Raw genomic sequence first — 27,685 nt, 5'->3', positions numbered from 1 at the left:
AATTTGAGAAACTACTTCAATTATATTATTTGTGGAGTTGATTCCTTTGTAAAATAATTAAATTATTGTAAAAATATTTAATTAAATATATTATATACTTACGATGAATATTTTTCATATGACGAGTACGATTTGATTTGTTGGTAAATATCGCAGTACACATAGTGCACGAAAATCGTATGCCCGCATGTTTCTTTTTATGTCTATTTAAATTATCTTTTCGCGTAAAAGACGCTGAACATGTTTCGCAATTAAACATTATGACAATATATATATATATAATATTACACACACCCGGAAATATTAAAATAACGTGTTAAAAACAAAGATGTTTGTAGAACGTTTTCAATCGCGCTATATTCTACGCTACGTGATTAATGCGTTAAATAATATACATGAATAATATAATATGAACCAATGATATCGTTATAGAACGGCTGGAGATCTACTGTTAGAAAATCGCGAGGTGTTATTCTACTATATAATGTAATATAAGAAAATGCAATTTTGCAGAAAAATGTCATAAAGGTGGAATTTATGAGAGTCACACGCTACGACAATATAATGCATGATAATATTAATAATAATATATAATAAATGCTCTATGGATACGTATATAATGCACATGATAATGTGTGTGTGTGTGTGTGTGTGTGTGTGTGTGCGCGCGCGCGCGCGTGTGCGTGTAACAATATAGGTATAAAGGTATTATAAGTCTGATGATTGATGAGTATGCGTATATAGATGTACATTACTAGAAAATATAACAGTTAGTACCCAAAGATCGGACTTGTAACCGCTGTGTTATATTCATGTAATATTAAATTACAGTTAGTAAGTAGCTTAGGTGGAGTACGCCGAGAGTACCTACTCGTAAACTGTATAATATTAAGTTCACAGTAATGTGTTAAGTGATATCTGTTTAGGGTATAGAACTGCTCGCAGGAATGTGATAGCGTACCTATAATTAAATATACTTCACTTAAGGCGATTGGAAGCAGCATATTTATTTCACGTTTTAGACCTAAAAGCCTGACAAGATTACGCATACTTAAAATGATCATATTTTAATTCTGTAAAAAGATCTGAGTTGATCGACCTTTTTTCTAGGTTATTATGGAAATCGATTTTTGATATTTTTTAAAAAATTGTTTTTAAATTTTATTTGAGTTTCTAAATTTTTTTTTAATTTTTAGATTTACTTAAGTGCCTTTTTTAAGAATGTTAAACAGTTATTCTAAAATTGACTTCCGCAATAACCTAAAAAACACAACGACAAGTACAAATATTTTTACAGAATTAAAATATGATCATTTTGAGTTGACGTATTTTTGTCAGGCTTTTAGGTCTTCATTGATTGAAATTGTTTCCTCGTCGGAACAAAATATTTTATTTCATCAAATGTAAAGACTTGTGCATGCGCGTGCGGGCCATAAATTGTTTCCCGGAAACGTTTGATACCGGCGCGCAACGCGAGCTGCCAGCGTACCTAATATAATTCCTAAATAGACTTATAATGAATTCAAATGAATTGCAATATATTTATAATTTGGTATCTTTACTGTAATGAGTTTACACAATATACCTACTGTACGATTATGCCCGAAGTTATCTATGGATTTAGTCGACACTTAGTAGTTAGAACTTACCGGCGCTCCATCTAAAGTTTAGTTTCAGTGCATTATTAGTGTATTAGTATCAGTGCTTTAGATATTGGTTATATTTTTATTATTCCAAGTTCTCATAAAAAAATGAATAACAAAGATTATAGATACGGGACGAAAAACGTCGGTATTTAAGTAAAACAATTAAATCTAAAAAGCAAAAGTTAAAAAATTTTATTAAAATAAAAGAAAACCCAATAATTGATCACCAGGTAAGTACTAAAGTTCCTACTAAAGTTTACTAATTTGGTATATTTTAATTCCATTAACTTTCATGAACAAATCATTATAATCTATTTTATCAGGTTTCAGATTTAGGTGCACCGGTTGCTGTTGGTGATGAAATTATTTGTAGCAATTACTTACAAAAGTATGTATTATAAACTACAATAAGTTGTAAAAAATGACGCATAATTTACATTATATTTGTATAACAGACATGATAATCGAACGCAGATTCAGGCTGAAAGAGAAAATATAAATTCTAATACCGGCGAAAAATCATTAAATAATATAAGACCTGTCGAGTAAGTGTCCAGCACTTTTTTTTAAAACTTTTAATTTTATAAAATTGAAAATTAAAATTAAAAAATAATTTTTAATTTTTAAAGGGTGAAATGTAGTGGTCGCCGTTTAGTTGATATAATGTTTTTATTTGATGCCATTAAAAATATTGACCACCACCCATTCGATTGTACTTTCAAAAACTTAATTTTGGTAAAAGAAATCAGAAATGGATTTTTTTCTGAATTCGTTTTTATGTGTAATTTTTGTAACAAACAAGAAATAATTACAAATGAAGATCGTGCTAGTATGCCTGTAAATTCGGCAATGGTGGCTGCAATCGTAAATACTGGACAAGGGTATACACAACTAGACACATTTTCAGCTTTTTTAAATATGCCTAATATGAGTAATCCGTTATATCAAAAAATTCATAATGACTTAATTAAACATACCGAGAACACAGCTATAGAAGCAATGGAAATGGCTGGTAAAGAAGAGGCTAGACTTGCAGTGGAAGAAAATAACGTAAATGAAAATGGAATACCACTAATTACGGTTGTAGCAGACGGTACATGGTCTAAAAGGTCTTACAAAAGTAACTGTAAAGCTTGAAAATTTAATACAAGGCTCTTAACATATTGTTACAATAGCAGTTGAAAAATAAAAGAAATTCATAGTCACAATTTTTTTTTATAAGCATTCAAAGTTTGAATTTTGACAAAATACGTAAAAATCACGAAAATTCACAAATTATTTTAAGCTAGAATTTCATAAAAAATTTTCGTTTTAAATCTAAGATTTAAAAATTTAATACAAAATTCCTTACAAGTTTTTCAATCTTTATCACAGATAAAAATTCCACCAGAAATTCAAATTAAATTTTTATGAGCATTTTAAATTTAAATTTTTACAACATTGGATTTTCACTTTTAGCGATTTCCTTATTTTGTTGTAACTCTAAAACAAATTACCGCAGATACTTGAAATTTTGACTGAAATTTAATACAAGGCTCCTAACATATTTTTACAATAGAAGTTGAAAAATAAAATAAATACATAGTCACAATTTTTTTTTTTAAGCATTCAAAGTTTGAGTTTTGACAACATATTATGTAAAAATCACGAAAATCACGAAAATTCGTAAATTATTTTATGCTAGAAATTCATAAAAAATTTTCCTTTTATATCTAAGATTTGAAAATTTAATACAAGGCTCATTATATATTTTTACAATAGCAATTGAAAAAATAAAAGAAATATATAGTCACAATTTTTTTTTATAAGCATTTAAAGTTCAAATTTTGACTAAATACGTAAAAATTACAGCAATGTTCAAATTATCTTAGATATAAATTCATAAAAGTTTTCCTTTTTAATTCTAAGATTTGAAAATTTAATACAAGGCTCCTAACATATTTTTACAATAGCAGTTGCAAAATAAAAGGAATACATAGTCACAATTTTTTTTTTTAAGCATTCAAAGTTTGAGTTTTGACAACATATTATGTAAAAATCACGAAAATTCAGAAATTATTTTAAGCTAGAAATTTATAAAAAATTTTCTTTTTATATCTAAGATTTGAAAATTTAATACAAGGCTCATAATATATTTTTACAATAAAAATTGAAAAATAAAAGAAATGCGTAGTCACAATTTATTTTTTTACAAGCATTCAAAGTTTGAATTTTGACAACATATGTAAAAATCACGAAAATTCGCAAATTATTTCAAACTGGAAATTCATAAAAAATTTTCTTTTTAAATCTAAGATTTGAAAATTTTTAATAATCTATAATATATCCTAGACAGATAAACCGTCTTCGCTCAGAATCGTTTTTTGTATACAGTGATATAATATCATTGGATTCAAATTTAATTCCATCTATTATAATAACCCACTTGTAACCTACTGTACAGCAGAGCGACATACACGACTTACCCTCTTTTTTTTAAATATAACTTTGGCAATTTAAATTTTTGAAAAAAAAAATTGTAAAAAAGCGTTTAGCGGGTAGGTGTCTAATTAATCCATATATATTATATACTTTTATTTGTTTAAAATTTAATCATATAATTGTATCGTACCTATATAATATTAAACTTGATATATTTATTATTAAAAAAATAAAAGCATTTTGCCCTCTATAACCCTCAAAAGTTATTATTTTACTACGTCCTTTCTAAAGTCATAGGTATATATAGCGTTTGTAGAGGATTGGGTCTTTTTCCCATTAGATCCGCCACTGTTTAATTGCACTACTACGTACCTATTATGTAATATATGCTTATCTGAGCAAATACACATAATATTTTTATTTTTGTAATAAATTCATATTTATAGGTTAGGTATGTACCTACCTACGATAATATATTTTTAGATTATTTTTATATTTATCGGATTATACATACAACCCATAATGGTTTTTTCGATAATAATATATTATAATTATTATATACGCGCCGATCGCGCACGTACGTCTGCAGTATAGGTACACTTACATACTACAAATTTCAATATATTATATTAAACGTCTTTTCAGCGATACAAGCATCACAACGAGGGTGAATCGGCAGCGGCGGGTGAGGTGGGGTTGTTTTTTTTTCTGCCGTCGTTGTCGCCGTTGTTCACCGGTCCGAAAAGACGAAACGACCGGTCGCCGCCGCCGCAGCATCCAAACGAAGAATAAATCCAACGATGGAAAAAAATATTGTATAAGGAAAAAGTGAAATAACGACCGACAGAGAGAAAAGGATAAGAGGTGAGAAAAAGATAGAGTGAGCTGTGCAAGGATAGAGCGAGTGAATGAGACTGCACCGAGAGACAAATAGATAGAGATCGAGCTAGGTGGCGATGGTGGGGTGCAAGTATAATGCGCGCGGGACAACGAGAGAAAATAATAATAATAATAATAAACCATCCGACGACGACGACGACGACACACGGTGTTTCGTTCACGGGATTAGGTGGGACTGCCGCGGCGCGCCTGGAGCGCATTAAATCAATATGGAGCCTGTGAGCGGCGGAGGCCCCTTATAGCCCCGCACAGCGTGCGCGCCGCCGTTCAGTGTACGTACGCCAGTCGTCCAGCGCAAGACCATACAACAGCCGCCGCAGCCGCTTGTTCACCCCGCTTACAACTACACGCTCGCCATACGTAGGATCACGCGCGCACTCCCTCGCACACGCGCGCGCAACACGCCCGGCCGCCGCCGCCGACCGCTCTCTGACGCGCATGACGAAATAAATAATAAACAATAATACCACCTCCGATCACAAGTCTCGCGCACAGCATTATATTGTACCGTAGAACAGCGTACTGTCGTTGCTATACGATCGTGTACTACAAAAATCTCCCGACGACGCAGGAACCATCACACACACGCTCCGCCGCGTATACTCAGTCCGCCGCCGTACCGCTCGAAGACCGACGTATACCGGTCCACGTCTGTTCTGCACACGCGTTTCACACCGACAGTTAATCCACACACACTCACATCAAGGTACGTACCGTCATCGCAGCCGTACAATGTTTATATTAACGTTTAATATCATAATTATTTTACTCATCGCCATCGGTGACATGTTATTTACAATATTATGTTAAAAATATGACAATGTTCGATTTATTGCGAATTATTTATACGAAATCACATAAATCCGTATTTTTTTTTTTTAACATAGGTTCTAAATTTTTCGTCTTGTCCGTGATGACTTGTGCGAACTTAAAAATTCTTTAGCACAACTTATAAGCGATTATTATTAATTTACGATTAACATTATACAGTATGGTTTTATTATGTTTTGGTATATGAAGATTATCATTATTATTATTTTACATACATGACAGTAAACGATATACGACTTGAGTTGTAAACACATGAGGGGTGGGTTAAGGGACTCACAACTCCCCTCCTCCAAAAAAATGATTTACTCGATGAAAACATATTTCTGCAAAACGTGCTTTTCCTCTCTCTCTCTCTCTCTCTCTCGCTGTATACACATAAATATATATTTGAGTTAATAGCTGCAGTAGTATTATAATTGTGTAATTTCGGGAAAACTATAATTATCATGAGCACAACCCTCTCGGTAAAAAAATCCTATGCGTGCACAACTGCAGTGATGATATTACGATATTAATTTATGATAATAATATATTATTTTAATGACAATATGGTGGTGGTTGCGTACATTAATTTATTGAACATAATTATGTGTTATCCTCCGTGGGGGAGATTGCAGGTGCAGCAGTTTATTGTCAACGGGTTTTCCATTACGGACGTTTATCCGAACTGAGAGACATATGACATTGTTGACAGGTAAATTGATAGGTATAGATGGATAAGTTCGTACCTAAGGGTGGTGCATCTCCGGACTGTAGATTTGTATGTATAAATCTACCGGATGCTGTCGAATCACGCGCTGCACCTTTGCATTCATCTTTGAATTCATATAACCCCATCATGGGTATGTCTCTGCAGCATTCGAGCAGTAGTCTGCACACACTGTAAACCGTGTACGTAAAAAATATTTAACCAATGTGCCTACGTCGTCGTAATAATGATATATATATTATTATTTTACTCGCCGCATCACGCGCCGATCAGACTTTGTGCGCGCTCGTGTTATTTTCCCCGATATAAATATACATCACACTATACGTTCATAATCGATCAGAGATAATATTAAAATATGCGGCCAAGTCGTATCTCGTATATGTTATATAATTATATAATATTTATGATAAAATAATATAAAATATTTTTCAATGAAACACAGCAGCACTGTAACGTACCTACTATGTAGTTGTTGTTAATCACTACGCGTTGCACAATAATAATATTATATATCGAATATTACACGAGCTTTAGACAATATCAGATTTATATATATATATATATATACATCAGTGGTATAATTAAGGGGAAAAGTCCGTTCGTGTAGATAAAATGGCGTTTTATCACCCGGACGAAACGGTTATAATAATAACATTAAAACGTCGAGGTTAAACGGCAACGCGATTAATTATACCTGCCGAGGTCTATAAGCATAATATTATAATATTTAGAATTTAGACACTAACAATATATTCAACCGCTATCGACGACGATGATGACGTGATGTCTTAAATATCGCCATTATTTTGTTTCGCTGATCTTAAAACGCGCCTTGAATTATGTATATAAAATAAATCTATAGGTATTACGTCAGTGTAATATTACCTGCAAATATACGCGATGCAAGTTCTGAGTAGAATACCATGGGCTAAATAAATTATTTTTAAAATAGTTAAATTTTGATTTTATTGAAATTGAACGTAATGAATGTGGTGAGGGAGGCGCTTACACTGGACTATCCATTGTATAGCCATCATAATATTTATAATATATCAAATATCCTGAAACGGCTGAAACAGAACCGAGCATATGACAATATTATTTTATTTTTAAAAGATCTGAATCATATAATATGATTATATTATTATTCTAATTAATTCTTTTATTAACACGCTCCGACCACGGCGATGACAACGATGACTTTGACTCGATGGTTCTAAATAACAATCACAACAATATAATTATTATAACGTCAGGGCACGTCCATGGCGTTTATTTTCCACGTACACAATAGGTTAGGTTAGGGAGTCGATAGTCTATAAATCGAGGGGGTAAAAAAAGTGAAAAAAAGTATTTTAAATATTCCGTTTTATCTGCTATACCCTGGGGGTTAACGTATTACGATAGGATAATAATAATATTTAACATACGTACGCAAATATATCAATATTGTTATAGGTAGGACTGTTGGGGGAGATGCGTGCGCAAAACGACTAGTTCGGACCGCGGAGAGTCATCGTATATGTATATAAAATTTATTGTCGAATTCGTCCGCGGGAAAAAATAATCATCTACAGATCGGATCGAGGCACGGGATAAAAAAAAAAACAACAAACCAGTATAATTACCGCGCCCATAAAAATATTCAACACAAAGAAACGTCATAATAAATTTGGCGATTATAAAATATATCATACTAATATAATTATTATGATATAGTATATACACCGTCATCGTACACAACATCCAAACGATGGTAAAATAATTATTATTATTGAGAAGGCAAGGATCACTATAATATAAATCAGCCGCAGCTGTGCGCTCTTATTATTTTTCCGAATTTCCCGCATATTATTTATGCACCCACACGAATATTATAATATCGAATATCCACCACATACACCCTTCCCCCCTCCGGAAAATCGTCGAAATAATATATTATTTGCGTCGTGTCTTCGATAGTATCAGACGACATTGCCAAGCGCATCGTATTTTTATGAGGGCGACTATGTACCTTTATAGTGCAGCAGAAAAAAACGCCCTCGCACGTCCGCACACTGCAACTATACTGCTATAACATTATAATATTATTATTATATTAATATTGTCCACATGTGAATATTGAGACCAACATTGTACAATATGTATACAGCAGATACACAAGATCGCCGCAATAAAAATGGTCCAAATAAATGTGTCACACGTGTTTTTACTCTGTAGGTTATACATGTATATATAAATTTATTTATTTATTTTTATTTAACAGGGTGGTCCAACAAGCATTCTCACCCCTTTTTTTCTTCATTAATGCAATATATATAATTGTATTGTAATAGTTTGTATTTAATGCAATAGTTTAATCTGATTTTGGAAATATTTAAATATAATATATATATATATATATACTTAAATACGATACTTTCTGCATACTACGAGACGTGTTATGTGAAGTGTAAAATTTCTGTTTCTCAAATGAAAACTATATGACTGTAAATTATTTGGCCGATAGATTTTCTGAAAACTTTGACGTTCAAAATCATCCTCCTTAAGAGATGCAAAACAATTCTAAGAATTTGAAAATATGATCTTAAGGGGGACTATATCGAAAAATCGAAAAATCAGAGTTTAAATAAATTCATTATTAAAGGAGAAATAGGGTTGATCATACTTGGTGAACCACCCTGTACAACGTCCATAATGTTTTTTCTTTTGCCATATATGCACACGGTACATGATATAATAAATATATATTATACGACATGTGTGTGCCCCGCACGACGTTTGCGACCGTCCACATATATAATAATATTGTACATCATATTATTATGTTAATATAATATATAATATATATGTTTGTGTGTGCCACGTCCGCTGCAGCATCTGCTCGGTTCGATTCCTGATCGAAATATATATAACACGACAACAGTAATAGTAACAGTATAATTATTAGAGCTCTGAAGTTATAGCACTCTAAAAAATGTTACTTTGTTGCGCTTTATAAGATTGCATTTTAAGTGCACTTAAAAACGTCAAAATATACGCTGTAAATAGCACTAAAAATATAAAAATATAAATTCAACTTTAAAAAAGTATTTAAATTATTTTTATCTTTTAATATACTTTTTTAAAATCATAATTTATATATAGTATTATAATAGTATAATAGGCAGATAATATTATTTAAGGTATACTCCGCACTACTCTGCAGGTATTATTTAAGTACCGACTGTTTCTTTGATGTTAACATAAAAGTATAAGAATATTTCTTTTCTACAGCCTTTGCTCTGCAACATCAACGTGATTGGCGCGCTCTTCAAAACAAATATCAAGTCATTACAATTTAAATCTTCAGAAGACCGCGTCTGAATTTGAAGACATTTCTCCAGTAATGCAAAAAAATAATTCACTTCAATATAATATACGAGCGTTTCCAATAAATAATATTCCATTTCTAAGTTTAGATATTCTCGATGAGTGACTATAAAAAAAATTCAATAAAATGCTTTGACCTGAAAACTGCAGCAAAAATATAACAAAATTAAATATCGTATGCGAAATCATCTTTATAGGAAGCGTGAAACACACGTAATATTATGTAGGTATATCGTACAACTTGGAATGTTTATTAACCTTTTCACTACTAAATTATTTTTCTCAGTTTACATACAGTTAAATAAATCCCAGCATAGTGGTATATTTATTTTTTAATGTATTTTTTTGTCTCGTTTTATATATTGTTATAGTTCAAATATTAACTATCATTAATTTTTTTTTCTATAAATATTCTTTTAGCAGATTTTAGTGAATTAAGTTAGCTAGTTATGTTTCTTAATTATTTACAATAATATTAAGATCCTAACACATTATTGATTGCAGCTTTTGTTGGTTTTTTAAATGCTATAGAACGCGTATAATGTGCGTTCATAGCACACCAGAGTCGTTTACATTATTGGACGCAATATGCATTTGTTAGAACTTCCAAGCCTTGCTGCAGATTTTAATAGTTTTCTTTTTTTTTTTTGCGGTTCGTCGAAATATAGTCGAAATCTTGCATCTGCAGAAAAAGTCCCTTTGCCCACGTAACCACTATACTGCAGGAGGTCGTCTTGTACTTGGTGATATATTATAGACGAGTCTCGACTTACCTAACCGCAAGTAATCGAAAAAAAAACAACAACGACATAAATAACTGCAACTGCCAATCGCAGTTATATGCATGCATAGACTCTAGAGACAAACCTTGATGTTCAATTATTCTTGTACGTATTATACATCATTATCGCATGGCTTGGGTATATTGGTATATACTATATATATATATATTACACGACTCGTTGCAGACAATATATTATTATTATTATAACGATCGTATAGTATAATAATATTTATTATTTTACTCACGTAATATATACCGTTATATGTCATGCCTATTATGTACACAAAGACAGTGTGCAGCAGCTGAGAAGTTCTGAGAAACGACTTACCTTGTATACTTTACCAGTTACCTGAGGAGGATCGCGAGAAGAAGAAAAATGTACACGAACGCTACAACCGCGGAACCTGCAGCACGCCGCGGAGTTCAACGGTCGACTGCGACACACACGTCGCATACGTACACACATGCATATCGAGCGAGTTGTGCACATAATATACCTAGCTATACATTTTATCATTGTACAATAGTAATATTAATATGCGATGTTCAAGTTCGCGTGATCCGGCGAGGTTGATTTTTTACCATGCATACGTACCTGTAGAGGTGCGTGTGTTCGAGAGTCTGTTATATATACATATACATATATTATATTATAACGGCTACAATAATACATATTATTATTTTATGATAAATATTCGATCGAAAACGGAATTCTACCTAAACATGATAATATTATTATAGTGATTAGTGGGTACTACTGTATGTATACAGCTATGGCATGCTCAGCGCAATAATTCTGTGCTCTTTAATGTAATAAAATTATTCGAGTTCAGGTTTTTACATTTTTGCAGGGATTCCGAACTTTTAAGCATATTTTAAATTATTTAGATTTTTCAGGTATACAATATTTAAAGAATGTCGTTGTGCGGCCATTCAAACTTCTTTTTTCAGACCAACCTTTTGTAATGTAAATTATTAAGCAGACGATTCTTTTGAAAATCTAAATAAGTATCTAAATCAAAATTCGAATTAGTGGAAAGGATAATAATGTGTATAATAATAATAATAATAATAATAATAATAACAATAATGTGTCCTTAAAAATGGTTTTACAAAAATACATAACAGTATACTAAATATGTAATATCAAATCTAGTCGAATATGTTCATAAGTTTTTAAAAGTTTTCAAAATATGATATCTTTCGAACCCATTATCATGGTTCTTATCTTTAATGAACGTAAGTTCAATAAGTAAAAACTAGTCTTTCAAATTTGTGATTTAGAAACATCAACATCTCGAAAAGAGTCATCTGATCAACAAAATTTACAAATTCATTATCAAATGAAAACATACACCTGCATAATATGCTCACCGGACTTGCAGCTCCAAAAGATTTTCGGCTCGTTGATTTACGTATTATTACAATGCGAGGATGTCGTACAAGTGGCAAGGACGGACATCGAAAATGCTCGCCATGAATTGATAATAATTTTTTCGCGATTTAAAATTATTTTGTCGCCAAACAATATTTAGGCACCTATTATACCTATAGTATAGGCACGCACATAACTATCACGATCTTATAGACCACGCCACCACACATACATTAAAATACAATATAAAATATAAAAATATTATTAACGTTGCTAAGTATCGGAAGACCCGAATGTGAACTCTGCTGACGCCATAATCATACATGAGTGCCGTCACACAATAATGATATATATATATATATATATATATAATTTAGAACTGCCTTAATTGTTGTCTGCTCAGCCGCCGTATAAAATGTATACGCCAACCTATTGAATCAAATGTCATTTGTCGCGCCACTGCGACGACTACAACCACGGTCACAAAACGCTTTCTGCTACAGGTCTACCTATATACGCGTCAGATTAAAATATCGGAGGTATATATGTATATACATACACCAGGGTTATTGTTGACGTCTATTCATTTTGAGGAAGCCATTGTGCGCCATCACGACCGACACCACTGCACCACACCCTGCGGAGCTGAATGCGATCGTCGAATAATAATAATATAATAAATACAATACTGCAGCAGAGGTATACCAATAATAATAATAATAATAATGGCGAGATCGCTGCCGTTTTTATAGTATGATATATTTTCTGCGTGATATAGGTATATCAATGTATAAAGGACGTCACCCATAATATGAGCTCAATGCGTATAATAATAATATTTGTGATATGTCGTTGGCGCCCCGCTGTCGTCTCGCCGTCAGGCGCCTCACTCGAACAAAATCGTAATATTTGTTTTACCCTGACAATGCAGTTTATCGACCATATACTTCCATCATACCTCCTAAACCAGAAGAGTCCAGGTCCCCTGACCTCGGATCGGGTTTCTATAAATCGAATTTAGGCGGTAACCGATATTTTGATGACTACACCTATACCCTCCACGTTTCCGTGCGAACTTAATTCTATATATATGTGCACGCGTTCGAAACGCCGATTTATCATTGTCTACAGCATCTATACCTACCTATATGACATAATATCATCGATATGAAAATCCTTACCTGTCGTCACTCGCGCTTTTCGAAAGCTTCAGTCGGCCAATGTAGTAAATTGGTTTTCTTTTACGTTCGCGCGTTTTCTTGATTTTCGCATATCATATGCGACCGATGCTTATGTAGGGTATTCTGTTCAAAGCCGAGCAGATTGAAAATCAAGTCTTTATAATATTATAGTGCAATATATTCGTTACGAAACTTTCATATATTACTACGAAATCTCTCGGGCTACAAATTTTTTACTACTTACCTATATGGACAAATTCGTTAGATAGAATAGCGTATACATATCATGATAACATATGATTGATGGCCCTCGACATTGTTATGGTGCTCAGAAATATTTAGTTAAACAGAAAAGCTATTAGTTGATTTTAAGTTGGGTACGATATGAAGATTTAGTAAGAATATCATCTATTCTATTTATCCATATTATGTTATATAAATGTGAAATGAGCTTTTTTAGTAACGGCAAACATCAGAAACGGTAAAAGAATCGATTTCAATAAAAGTTATATCAACAACGCCTTGACCGTCTGAGGTGTATTCTTTCAACCCTAATAGATCGCACATGAATTTAGTTTTGACTCGCGAAAAACGAATACATCTTTATTGATATATAAGCTGTTATATTGATTATCGAAATTAATCATTATGTAAAAAAAAGCTACTCGCCTTACGTTGCATTGTTATAAATTATATTCAATAAAAGAAAATAATATTAAATTTGTTAATCAATTGTTGAAATATCTAACAATGCCCTTATGTTTGTACATAGCTTCTAGACTGAAAAAAATACTAGAACGATTTTGACAAAAATTTAGACTGTTCTATAAGAGATATCAGGAAAGTTTATAGAAAGCGTCAGAGTGGTTTGAACCACGTTCGAAAATATGCCAAGAAGTTTTATAGTACTTACTCCATCCAATCCACCGCAGCCGTGTTGTTCATCTCTACCGAATTAGTTCACAAAGCGAGGTATAGACCGATACTGATTTTCCCGTGAATAAATGAACAAAATACAGCGCTATGTAATATAGTGTATTAGTGTGCCTATCTTATTTTTGGTATAGGTATTTCAGTACACGAGAAAATCGGTATCGGTGTACTACGCCCCGTGAACTAATTCGACCGGTAAATATTTAATTAGAAAAATTAGTTAAATTGAAGTTTTGATGTGTTATATAGTAAATAGTTTATGAGTAACTATACCTACCGTTTTTCTATTTGATCAATAGTTCGTCAATATTGTATAGGCGTATAACTGAACCGTTTTTCAAATGGCTACAAGTTTTTTTTTTTATCATCAGCGATTATTCATTGCTTTAAATTGACTTTTAACAAAAAATTAACTTGCGCCTGTATCCTGCAGCAATCGACTGAGATTTGATCGCTGTTTATGTCGTCCGGTTTTCGTATCTTCGAATTTAGCGTTGAATCCTATAAGTATACAATAATAATATAGAATTTAAATTAATTACAATCGGTTCAGTGCACTGTTGTGATAACTATTTTTATGAAATTGATCTTCATTATATATTATTCGAACCGTTCCAACGCAAATATAGGTATTTATCGTATTATTTTGTTTAATATGTATAATATAAGCATTTATACATAGTAAACAGTGGTCGAAATGGATAAAAATAAGTGAAAGGATAGAAAATGTAAATTATAAAAAGAAAAGGGATGACATTTCCCGTACCCCCTCCCCCTGGCCCTCTAACCACACCAACCAACCCCTCACTACGACCACTGTTTGTGGAGCCAATAAAAACTATATGCGCGCATATATAGTATGTATAATGTATATTTCATAAAGTTGTTTAAATTTTAGTTTTACGAATAATTTTAAAATTGTTTTCATTCACGTACGTATTGACAAGAGGATATTTTTCAATTAAGCGTTTCTGTACCGCGAAAACTCAATTAACCCACGCGTTATAACTTCCATATAATTTATGGAACAGCAGCTACTGAACTGATAAATGTATGCACACCAGTATTTGGAAACCTCAATTAGAGTTCGCCGACATGTTATTTTTTCTCGCAGTGTTACACAAAATTAACTCGATTAGTGTAATTACTCCAGTAATAAATGTATAAAATGATAAAAAAATAAATGTTTACGGTGTTTCATTTAGATTAAACTAAGCAAAAAAAATAAAAAAGTTAAAAATTAGGTTTGAATTTATGGTTTATATGTTTAAGATTTTTTAGCGCATATTCAATTGATTTTTAATGCATATAAATCCGCGCTCTAAATTAATAATATAATATTCCTTATATTATAATATGGTGATTGGATAAGTTTGTTTGAGACGAAATACAATCGAACAACGCATAACCCGCGCTGCACCAGTAAAGCCTTATTACTGTATATACCTATAGCCTTAGGTACATATAGTTTGAAACTCTGCAGAGAATCCCTCCCGATTATGCTTTCGGGGATAGAGAATTTTCAAAACATAATTTTCAGGGTAGTTTGTTACTATTCCCTAAGGGTGTTCGAAGTGTACTTAAATTATTCAAAACAATATGTGCAGCACACTAAAGCGTAAAATAAATGGCCGAGTTAGGTACACGAATTCCTATTAACCTACACGGTACCTAAATATCATATTAAACATCATAACTGAAGTCACACGCGCGCGTAGAATATGATGGCCGATGAGTCGGAACGTCCACCGTGGGAACAATTTCAACGGGTTTAATCCAAACAATATACATCACATGACTGCAGTAATCTTCACTCGACAATATCAATTCGAACAGAAATTTTAAAACATTTACAATTTTTTCCCATTAAACAGATGGAGAGGCTAAATTACGTGGTGCAAACCGTTTTGTGCCGGTCGAACGTCACTTTTTTTCCTGGCTTGAAAAACTTTATATTTTACCATTTATAACCGGAACGTAATTTAAAATTATTACTCTTTGTCTTCATATCGTTTGGCGTATAATATTTATTTTAAATAAAGTATGTAATATGTCATATTATTATGCAATTCTGAAATAATAATCATTTACAAAAGTTAGATACAATAAAACTAATAAAATTATACGGAAGGAATTATTAAATACTGCGCATCAAACCAATATTTGTATACAAATATGTCAGTTACAATATATATACATAAGAATTTATAATGAATAAGTCTACTTTAAATTTTAAATTCTAGTTTAATTTATCATATTTATCATTACTCGTATTACTCATTATTCATTATCATTTAAAGTGATGACTACTGCAGTTGTTGGTCAATAATTACCAAATAGTTTTGAGTTAAATCGTGTGTGTATAGTATAAAATATGTGTAACGGACACCAATAAAGATTTACAGTAATAATATGTTACGCTCGAAAGTTTAACACTGACTGAAGGTCATTTCCTGTGAGTGACTTAAACCGAAATACATTAATAAATTATAAATAATGATCGTGTGTACATCGGCCGTATCTATACACGTATAATGTATATAGCCAGACATTATTTTGTAATATTTTTTTTTTTAACACCCTCATAATATATTTAGCACTTACATCTACGAGTATAGTGTCATTTACATGAGAATAAAAATAACTTCAAAGTTATTGGTGCTTAATTTGTTTTTATGTAGTGAGTGTAAAAAGTTATGTTTTAATTACCCAATGTTTTTTTATAATATTATCTGTGTTGTATGATATTTACGGTATTCATTAAGAATTTTATTACCCAATAATTGTATATAATTAGACGAGTTTGATTGTTTATTATTTTTAATATGATGAAATGTATTTGGCAACGCTCTACGCATCATAAACTATTTAAAGTATACTAATCACTGAAGAAAAAACTTTTCTTTTTTTTTTTGTAATTCAAAATTTTTTCTGATTTTACCAAGAGACAAAACGTTAGCCCAAATTAGTGATTTAATTTAGCTTGAAGATTAATATGAAAATTAGTTAGGTACATTTTATTTATTCAATTAAGTTAATCAACAGTTTTTTTTTATTTTAATATGAAGTAAACTACTGCAGTGTTGAATCCAAAAGATTTCGTTGAATTATTAAAAGTTTTAAATCCAGATTTTATAGAATATATACCATAAATAATAAAAATACAAAAACGTATATATATATATATATATATATATATATATATATATATATATATATATATATATATATATATATATAAGGTGCTTTAATAATAATAATTAAAACTTTAGTTTTAATGCATTTGATGCCTGCAGTTACATTCCCCTGCGATTCAAAAACTAATTTGGTCCAAAATTCAGAACAACCTTTTACAAAACAAAATTATATTATTACATCGAGAGTATAATAAGATCATGTCAACCAAAAATTTCTAAAGGCAAAAGATAATATTTGCTTGTCAACAACTTTTATCATTCTTATTTTAATGAAATAGGATCTCTGGAAAATACACAATGAAAAGCATTTAAAATGATATTTTTATTTTTATTTTCTAACCCAACAAAACGGATTGTTTTCGTTCTTTTGTTTCAATTACACCAAATTGTATGTTTAAAACAATTTTAGTAGAATACTATTTCCAGAAAAAAACAAAAACTTTGATTTCAATTTAATTTGCCAACACACTTCTGCCTACTATACCACATTAAATCTTACAATAAGTAACAACAAGAATAAGCTATATTTTCAACATAAACATATAATATGCCACCATTTGCATTATTATAATGCACCTATTGCATCTTACAAATGTAAATAAATATGTGACTTGTTAATTTGGTATGAATTTTAACGTAAAATAAATTTTATAATATAAGGTAGGTACAATTATTAATAGGTACTAGTATTTTTTTATCGATATCAAAAACTAAGTTAGATTTTAACTTTTAAATTTTTAACCTAACTTGGTAAAAAGTTTATCCTTATAATTTATAGTATTATATACCATTTGGTATCGATCTTGTAATGTACTTACATAGTATGGACCCATTCAAACATCTAAATATACTACCTATAAGTATTTATTATGCTATTCGTTAGAAAATGTCGTTAAATTTTTAAGATTTGAATTAAAATTTATTTTTCAAAATACTAAATATGGGAGAATTATAAACATAAATGCAAAAACACTCAACAGTATGAATAGGTTCTCTTGAATAATGGAAATGTGATTTTTCTCTTTTTATCTCATAAATTCGGAGCATGATATATTTTCTCTGGGTGTCTCTGGAAAGAGGTGGTTATTACTGTCATAAATACTTCATCCTTTTCGTCTTTACCGGTCGTTAACACCGCAAAAGCCAACAAAGGCCACTGATAAAATTGATGACTCTTATTATACTTCTACATAAATATATATATATATATATATATATATATATATATACGTGCAAACACACATATATATATAAACTGTGAATAAACCAAAAACTTGGCAATCATCCACCGGATATGTTCTAGTAAAGATTTATACAGCACATCTTTTGGGGCGCCTCCTTTACCCACCCGACCTTCCAAGAAGTTTATCTTTGTGTAGGTGATAATTATTTTCAAATATACGTTCCAGAATATTATTATAACGGTGTACCGTTAGTGATCCATTATAACTACTACGTAGCCTTCTGCAGATATGTAGGTCATTGTTGATTCATTGTACCTACATATATATTGAAATATAGGTACCTATTACACATAATTTTACAGTTTTATTTAAAACTTCAGAATAATATGTTTTCATAAATTTATTTGATCCATTAATAAACAAGAATATGTTTAGAATAAATCATTAATCTGTAATCAGTAATAATTTATAATAATTCATAAAAAATGTCATTTAAGCTTACTAATTTCCGATAAATAAAAATTGCCATTTATTGACCTGCAAATAGAATCGTAAACCTATGATAATCAATGAATTATTATTATATCTGTACATTAATTTTCATTTTGAAGTTTAAAATAAATTAGTTCTAATTAGGTATTCGGTAAAAAAATAAAATTTAAACGCACAAAAAAAGAATATCATACTAAATTGTAATTGCTGATAAACCTATAAAATAGCTCTAATCAACGTTTTAACTGTAGCTGATAACAATATTGTACTTGGCACTACGATTTAAAATAATTTTCTTTTGTGCTGAGCACAAACCAATTTATCGCAATAACCAGTAAGCACTTATAACTTTGACCAGTTAGGTCATAATATATAGTTGAACTTAAAATCGTTTGATAAATTTATTGTTCCTAAAGTTAAATACATTAGTAAAATACTATCGTAGGAAAATTTACAGAAATTCTGAAGTGGTTATTTAGAAAAAAATCAATATCTATCATTTACACAATACCAATCTTTTTTTATGGAATTTAAATTTAATTATATTACGAACTCGCTCGAAACTTCTTTTTCTGTGTAAATCGAATCATGGTTGCCTATAAATTAGCATTTGGTGCTAACGAAACCCGATCAGTTTTGATTGAGTGCACTTTTACAGTAATTTTACCATGTACGTTTTAAAATTAGTCGCATATAGAAATTGAACGGATTATTGAAAAGTTGACTTGTTTTGCGGTTCGATACAGCAGAAAAAAACATATCGATAAATTGAATAAGATTCGATGAAATTCCATGAGATTTTAGTGCAAAAGCTTCTAGCAAACACGTAAACTTCTATCAAGGTTAAAGCGTATAGCTAGTACACGGAAAAAGAAAAACACAATAAAACAGATAAGAATTGAGAATAATAACCGTGATTTCTGTTTGTACAACAATTTTTAAGGGTCTACGCAGGCATTATATTATTATTTAGTTTAAAAAATATCGTAAACGCAGACTACGTGTAGTGTACAGGACCCTTAAAACCATAAGCATACCTTCACATTTACATACGTCCACACAATAACAAGATCTTTGAATGTTAAAGCTCAGTCTTGCCTTTATATACAACAAGCATCGTATTATTTCTTTCTCAACAACAGTAGGTTATGTCTTATTTAAAAGCCGGTATAATACTATACAATTTTCCTCTGCAGTAGCAGTAATACTACTACAGTGTCAGTGTGTAGGTATGTTATTCATTTATTATACAATTATAAGTGTTTTTCGTTTTACAATTTTCTTACAACCGTTTTCTATATATGCAGATTACCTATACTTAGGTATTACATCAATCAATATCGTTATTTAAGTAATAAAAGTTATATGCACACTAGTATAAGACATTAAATTATATTATTATTTATTGTGATTTACGCGAAATGAAAGAGCATTTACACAATTTTCGTTTCGATACTGAAACCTATGTTATAATTAATTTGTATTATTTTGACCTATCTATTTGTGTTCACATAATATTTTAGTCGAGCGTGAATCATCATTAATTAATTTTTAAATACATCGGGAATCAACATCATAATTCTATAGGTATAAATAATAATAAAAATAATAAACAAATTCCTCATTAAATAATAAATATAAAACAAACACTGACATGGAAATTATGCGTGTTCATATGTTATAATTTAAAATAACAATAATCACCAGAGGTCTAAATAGGTAATAAGTAATGATAAATAAAGATATAATGCTTATTACGTATATACGGCAGTGGCAGGAACAACACTTCACACAAGACGGCCTTCTTCTCGAAATCGTTCACATTCTTCACTACGATCCCAGAGAGTCGGAGTCTTGTGTATTACTCGCATGGCTTTAAGTAGTGCATTGCTTTTACAATTATGCTGATCTATGTCTTTATAATTGACGAGTCACTACTTATTTTGTGCTAGTTGTGATTTTCCCATTCGGCATTCACGGTTGTTTATTAAATATCGTACATTTATAGATGTAATAATAGGTATTACAACATACCCCCGTTAAAAAAAATTGTATGTGTCCTCACATACATTAACATATATATTCATAATTATATAAAGCATGGTTAAATAGTGGAAATAATATTAATAATGGTGATAATAACAATGATAATTATTAATAATTATACAATTTTTGGTGTGGGTGTGCTTTTTGATTATTTCATAATATAATGCCAGTCTATCTATAAATGGGGAAAAGGAAGTTATTTTATCCATGTCCTTTTCTCTTGATGTTGTTTTCGATGTTCATTTTCCATTAAGTGCATTGTTTTGTGAAGAGGAGTGGACATTGACTAAGTTGTAATTCAGTATTTGTTTTTTTTTTTGTATTCAGCCGTAAACATCCATGTGATATAACTTCTGTAGATTTGTTTGTAGTTGTAGATTCCGGTTTTTTTGTTTTGTGGTCGAGGTATGAAAGTGTATATATATATTGATTTTTGTTATGGTAATTATTATGATTACTGGTCAGTGGTCAATCAAGCAATTCTACCAATCATTGTTTACAGAGAGAAAAAAAAATATTATATGCTTAAAATATTTATACATTATAATTTATAATGTTTAAAGTATTAGCTAAAATTATGTTATTTTTATAGAACACCAATTAATATAAGATATATATTTTGTGATATCAATATAATTGATATTAACATATTTTACAAAATGTGGTCATAATATTACCAATTTTTTTATTTTCATATATAACACAATTAAAAGTACTATTATGATTGCTATAATGCTATGGCATTACAACACATATCCTAATTAATCAAAAAAACTAGATGTTGATTTGACTATAGAATTGTTGCTTTTTAATTATTACCCATTTACAATACACTACTTCACTACTCTAAAATAGATAAATTAATTATTCCCAAGTTTTAAATTGTTCCCCTTATATTTAAATATGTTTTTTTTTCTTAACCGCGTACGAAACATAATAATACTTTTCTAGTTCTCTGACATATACAAAGAACAGAGATGCTAACAAACAACTACCTAATAATACACATTTACTAACCAATGACCACTAATTTATGATTTCCGTGATCAAAGTGTCATGTTCACGTTTAGGATTTACAGACAAACCGACTGGGCTGCATTGTGAAACGTGACTTTTCAAAACGACGAGAAATACTGAAAGGGTTTTTAGTACTTACTACTTACATCACGTTCGAAAAATAAATGGTTTCTCTCGTATTTTCAATCCCTCATTGTGAAGGACCAATCAAAACATTTATTTGTTACAACAAAATCTTGTAAGCCTGCATGTTTTGGTTTTCTATTTTTCGTCAAAATTCACGCAGTTGGTCGAAACACTAGAAAAATAAAATATTTATTTACGTCTATATGTATGTAGCATGCATGATATAGTATGTTTCATGTATGTGTTTATGTGATGTTATAATGTGTTTAAACATAAGCCTTGCAGTATTATAACAATACAACACACTACATGTATTGAAAAATGGATTAAATTTTATTTTAATCAATTAAATGAAAATATCTATACAAGAATAAATTGTTATTTTTGGTTGATATGTCTTTAAAGATGATTTGATTGCGATTTACGTCTGTAATAACTAATAACTAATATTAGATGTTGATTGGATTGATTTCATCTATAGTCAATCGTTTACCGAAAACAAAAATTTGTTAGATATTAAAAATGTGTTATGTGTTCCGTTTATTACACATTTTCATTTCTATTTTATGTATATTTTGACATTGATTTAATTTTTAGCATGAGTGAAATAACCAATTTCCCTAAAAAGTACTAGATCCATAGACATATATTTTCGAAAATGTAACTCGCAGTTGTTTATTATTTCAAGCTTTTTAAAAGGGGTATATAGTTTTCGGTATTTTACTTCAATTTTAGTGAAATTTATTATATTTAACCAAACATAATATAATACAAAACATTCTATAATATGTACTTTTCGCTTCACTGATCACTAACTAATACCCATATTAATGTAATTTTGCCCAATGTTTATAAGTAATTATAATATAATTATAATAATATAATATAATTCATCCATAATGAAAATTAATTAACTAATAGATGATTTTTTATAGATCTGCTTACTTGAATAAACATTCTACTAATTCAACGTAGGTATTATATGGTATAATAGTATTCATAATGTGAAAAAAAAATGTTGGCTATGAATAAAAAATAAATTGAATATATTTTATTTTTACAAATTGTATTTTAAAGCTTTTATAATGTCAAATTTATATATATATATATATATATATTATGTCTATAAGCTCAAGTAACCTAGGTAGATACATCCTATAAATACTAAATCCACCTTTGAAGATCAAATGTATTTTGAATTTGTCAAAAATAAAATAATTTTTTCACGCACTTAACGATGTTAGTATCGTTATTTTATTTAAAACATAGTACCTTGTTATGATGTATATGTTCAAACACACACGATTTATACGGTTTGATGCAGATTGTATGATACATTATTCAATTGTGTGTGTTTTTTTTTTAGATGAAGTGCTTAAGTATCATGATGGTTAGCTTCCTGTTAGTGGCCATTGCAATGGTCAGCTCAAACGAGACCGGACCGAACGAACAATCATTGAACCGTTTGGCCAGAGCTGCCAATGGTGGAAAAGGCAAGTATTCCTGTTTTAAAATAAAATAACATTATGTGTTTATTTTTATGGTGATATGGTATATTGATACCATATTCATCATATTAATAAAATTACGAAAAACCGACAGAAAAATAGTAATATTGTTTTAAAACTTATTTTTAATGAACAGAAACCAACTGTCACTATGAAAAGACTCAGTGGTCCCCATGCGATGAAAAGACCAATGTGAAGGCGCGCACGTTGACACTGAAAAAAGGCGACGAGACGTGCGAGAAGACCAAGAAGATTGAAAAGAAGTGCAAAAAAGGTACGATCTATGTTTAAGATTTATTTAAGCTATAACAGCGACTAACTAAAATGCGTGGCATGCGATTATTGAGGTTTTTCATTTATAACAGGTCAAATATACTTGCACGGTATATTATTATAATATAATATTATTATATATTGTAAACACAATAGGGGTGATAAGAATCATTTGATCGCATTAAAAACCCATTACGGAATGACCAGCGAGGTAACAAACGAATCTCTTCTCGTTTAAAAACGACCTCGGCCACCTAGAGCTTCTTAATGGGCTTTACTTTATAAATTAATGTTTTGTGGGCTTAACATTTTTGTTTTGAAAACACACATCGCAATGGTAATAACGACAATCACCAACATTACATAGTACCTTCACCTCTGCTCAACCTTTTTATACTTAAATAAATTACGTCTTTTTACAACCTTTCAAGTACATATAAAATACAAAACAAGCTGTTGTAGTATATACCCATCATAGACCGGCCCATCCGATACCAAATATATTGATAGTCGCATGTCGACATGGCGCAGTGATGCAGCCCGGTCGATTTAAATATGTATATATATATATATATTTATTTATATCACTGAGTTACTCAGTCACCCATCTTGACACAGTGGAAACGTGAAGAGGGCTGGTCAATTAGTAAAAGGTCTCTATCTATATATACCCCATCTGGATATCTGTAGGCTTATCAGATTAATTTCACAATATTTTCACATTAAACAGTAGGAAATAACAAAAATTCTACAAATCCGATAATAATCATCATATTATTAAATTCGTTTCAATCCTAACATTTCCAAAATCCCATCTTAATATTATAAAATATCAAAATAATATAAATATATTTTTAAAAATTACCTTCACATATTCTTATCAGTCACCAGTCATCGACACTTTGAGCAGCAGGAAAAAATTCTTAGAATAATAACGGCTTCAGACTGCTCTATATATGAAACGTGATTTCCGAGAAAAAAAATTTATCCGTGGTTTCTCAAAATTATATTACTTTTCATTTTGGTGATGAATAAGTGGTAACCGGTTTCTTGTTATTACAATGACCCAATCACCTATCAGTTCAACTTTTTACTTGATAATTATTTTCATAACCAGTAACCACATAATTGTAAACGAATCAGAAAATCGTTGCCCTGAATTTTTTTACGGAAATCACGTTTAACGGATCACAGAGCAGTGTCACAGTTGACTTAAGCCCATAATCTGTTTATCAATTCTATTTCTGGAGCTCAGCTAGTCATTTAACTTTGAAGAGTTATAGTGGTCACGTCCACTAATTATATATAGTTACCACACATCACACACACGTATTATAGCTAAAGCTTTTAAACAATATTTAAATGCATGTATATATGGTTGTACGTATTGGGTCGTGTATTGTTTTAGCATGCCGGTATGTGAAGGGAACGTGGAGTCAATGTAACTCGCATAACGAAATGATCAGGACGGACACACTCAAGGATCCGTCTACTGAGAACTCAAACTGCGAGAAGACCAGACAGATCACGAAAAAGTGCAAGAGCAAGGGACGGGGTAATAAAGGTAATTATATAATACTTTACAGGGGGCAATATCAATACGAATAAGCTATAATATTTATGGATAACTACAAACATGATATTTATGGTATCTCGCTATACGACTTAATCTTAAAATAATATTTCAATATTTTTGGATATACGCATGATGACAGCATGTATAATTAGATCGAGAAAGAAAATTGTTTTTAAACGATTGGACGCTATACGAAGTTAAATATAAAGAGTTAATCGTTTCGCAATTGATTCACAAAATCCTTATTTTTTTTTTATTCGTTTCACAATCTATAATCTCTAGCACAAAATTTCACGAAAAATCTATCACGAGAATTGAAAAATATTACGAATTAAATATTTTATGAACTCAATTGGGACTGTAGAATATGCTGGGTGTAGCGATGATATATTGGTATACACTTTACAATGATGAATTTTTTTAATCTAATTTTTAATTTTAATTTTTTGGATTTAACACTTTTTGTAATAGAAAAATTGCTTCAATCTTCAATTTCAATGCTAGTTTTTATTTTGTTTTCGGGTGTCAGGACTCAGGAGTCAGGAGTATAAAGCAAAAGTGTACTCTTTTAAAAACAATCAGGAAAAAAAAATGAACGACAAGCAGGAATTTGTATATAAAACTGGATTTCGACCAAAAGTTTTTGGTTTTTTGTGGTAATTCAAAAATTAATAACTGTATAGAAACTTGAATTTTCAGAAAATATTTTATATTAGGATATTCTATAGACGTGATATAATTGTATATAAACAATTTGGCCATTTTGTGCTATGTATAGGCATTTGAAATGTTCTACTTTGTTTTTTTCGACTTGTGTATAATTTTTTTGTAATTCGTATCTGGAGTAAAACTGTTTCATAATATTGTTAATACAATAAATTAGTTTTTATACTATAGGACACTCCTATACTATAATAGGTGTACAATTTCACGCAAAATTCTTAAAATTATATATGATATATTTAATGCAAATGTCAAAGTACCTTCAACGCTAATGATTAATAATTGTATAATAAGAACACCGCTGGGGGCTTACTGCTTTATAATATTGATAACCTGGGGACTCGCAAATTGTTCGTTTTAGATTGCTATATTTGCTGCGGTTTATTATATGCAAACGACTCGATATTTATATTTAACACCAAATCCTTCTTTTGTCATAATATCATACGCATACACGCACAACAACAGTATAACACTAACAGATTTGTCTAAATAATTACAAAGGATAATATTATCACGAGCAATTTTGTACCTACTCTACTTATGTGCATAAATTATATAATATACTATGTAACTCGCGTGTATACCTTTTTAATATTTTGTATACACTGGTTAGCTATTCGGAGACAATTAACTGAACGAACTATATAGTATATCGCATAAAACTATACATCTCGTTTTGGAAATTATCAATTTCAGAAATATTAATGAGAACATATTTTGACTTGAGAGCCACTTTTTATTTGGCGTAACAATAGGTATATACTAGTGTACTATACATATATGTATATATATATATATATATAGTAGGGAAATGGTAAATTCCAACAAAAGTAGGTGATCTCTTACATGGACATAGTAATTATTAAGCGAGATATTGTTTTTACATATAAGGTTTTATTAAAAAGTTGCAATAAAATAAAATTTCTAGAAAACAGTCTTATAATTTTTATAAAAATATCAGTTTCGTAATAATGATATTTATTGTTACGAAAAATTCAAATCATTTATAAACTATATAAGGTGTAACAGGACTATTTAATAAATTTCCATTACAAATATTAGTGTTACACCCTGTATAAAGATATAAAGTACAAACAATAAAATAGTTATAGCAATGTTAAAAATTAAATCATCCCATAAAAAAATGTGGATACATATCTTTAATATTATAGATCTGTAAATAAACTAAAAAACATAATAAAAAAAAATTCAAAATTTTAAAAGATATAAATAGTACAATTCGTAAAAAAAAACTTAAAAATTGATAAAATTCGTCGACATAAATGTATTTCCATAATACACAGCGCATTAAAACGTTAAATACGTGTTTGAAGTTTATTTATAAAAACAACTTATTAAATGTTTAGGAACTTAATGTGATTTGA

At 30.2% G+C, this 27,685-nt stretch overlaps 1 protein-coding gene across 1 annotated transcript in view; it reads left to right on the top strand.

The window, feature by feature from the left end:
- Positions 1-5,264: 5,264 nt before the first annotated feature.
- The window catches only part of LOC107162091 (uncharacterized), a 28,935-nt gene continuing 6,514 nt past the window's right edge, over positions 5,265-27,685 (top strand). Inside the window, exons 1-4 of the mRNA XM_015508819.2 lie at positions 5,265-5,673; positions 23,584-23,710; positions 23,862-23,999; positions 25,407-25,562. Of these exons, the coding sequence (XP_015364305.1) occupies positions 23,584-23,710; positions 23,862-23,999; positions 25,407-25,562 (421 nt within the window). The 5' untranslated portion in view covers positions 5,265-5,673. The remainder of the gene's footprint in view (positions 5,674-23,583; positions 23,711-23,861; positions 24,000-25,406; positions 25,563-27,685) is intronic.

This window comes from Diuraphis noxia, unplaced genomic scaffold (assembly GCF_037042655.1).
Source record: "Diuraphis noxia isolate RWA-SAM2 unplaced genomic scaffold, SU_Dnox_SAM2 contig0003, whole genome shotgun sequence".
NCBI lineage: Eukaryota > Metazoa > Arthropoda > Insecta > Hemiptera > Aphididae > Diuraphis > Diuraphis noxia.
The sequence above is the reverse complement of the archived record's forward strand: the minus strand, read 5'-3'. Positions and strand labels throughout refer to the sequence as shown.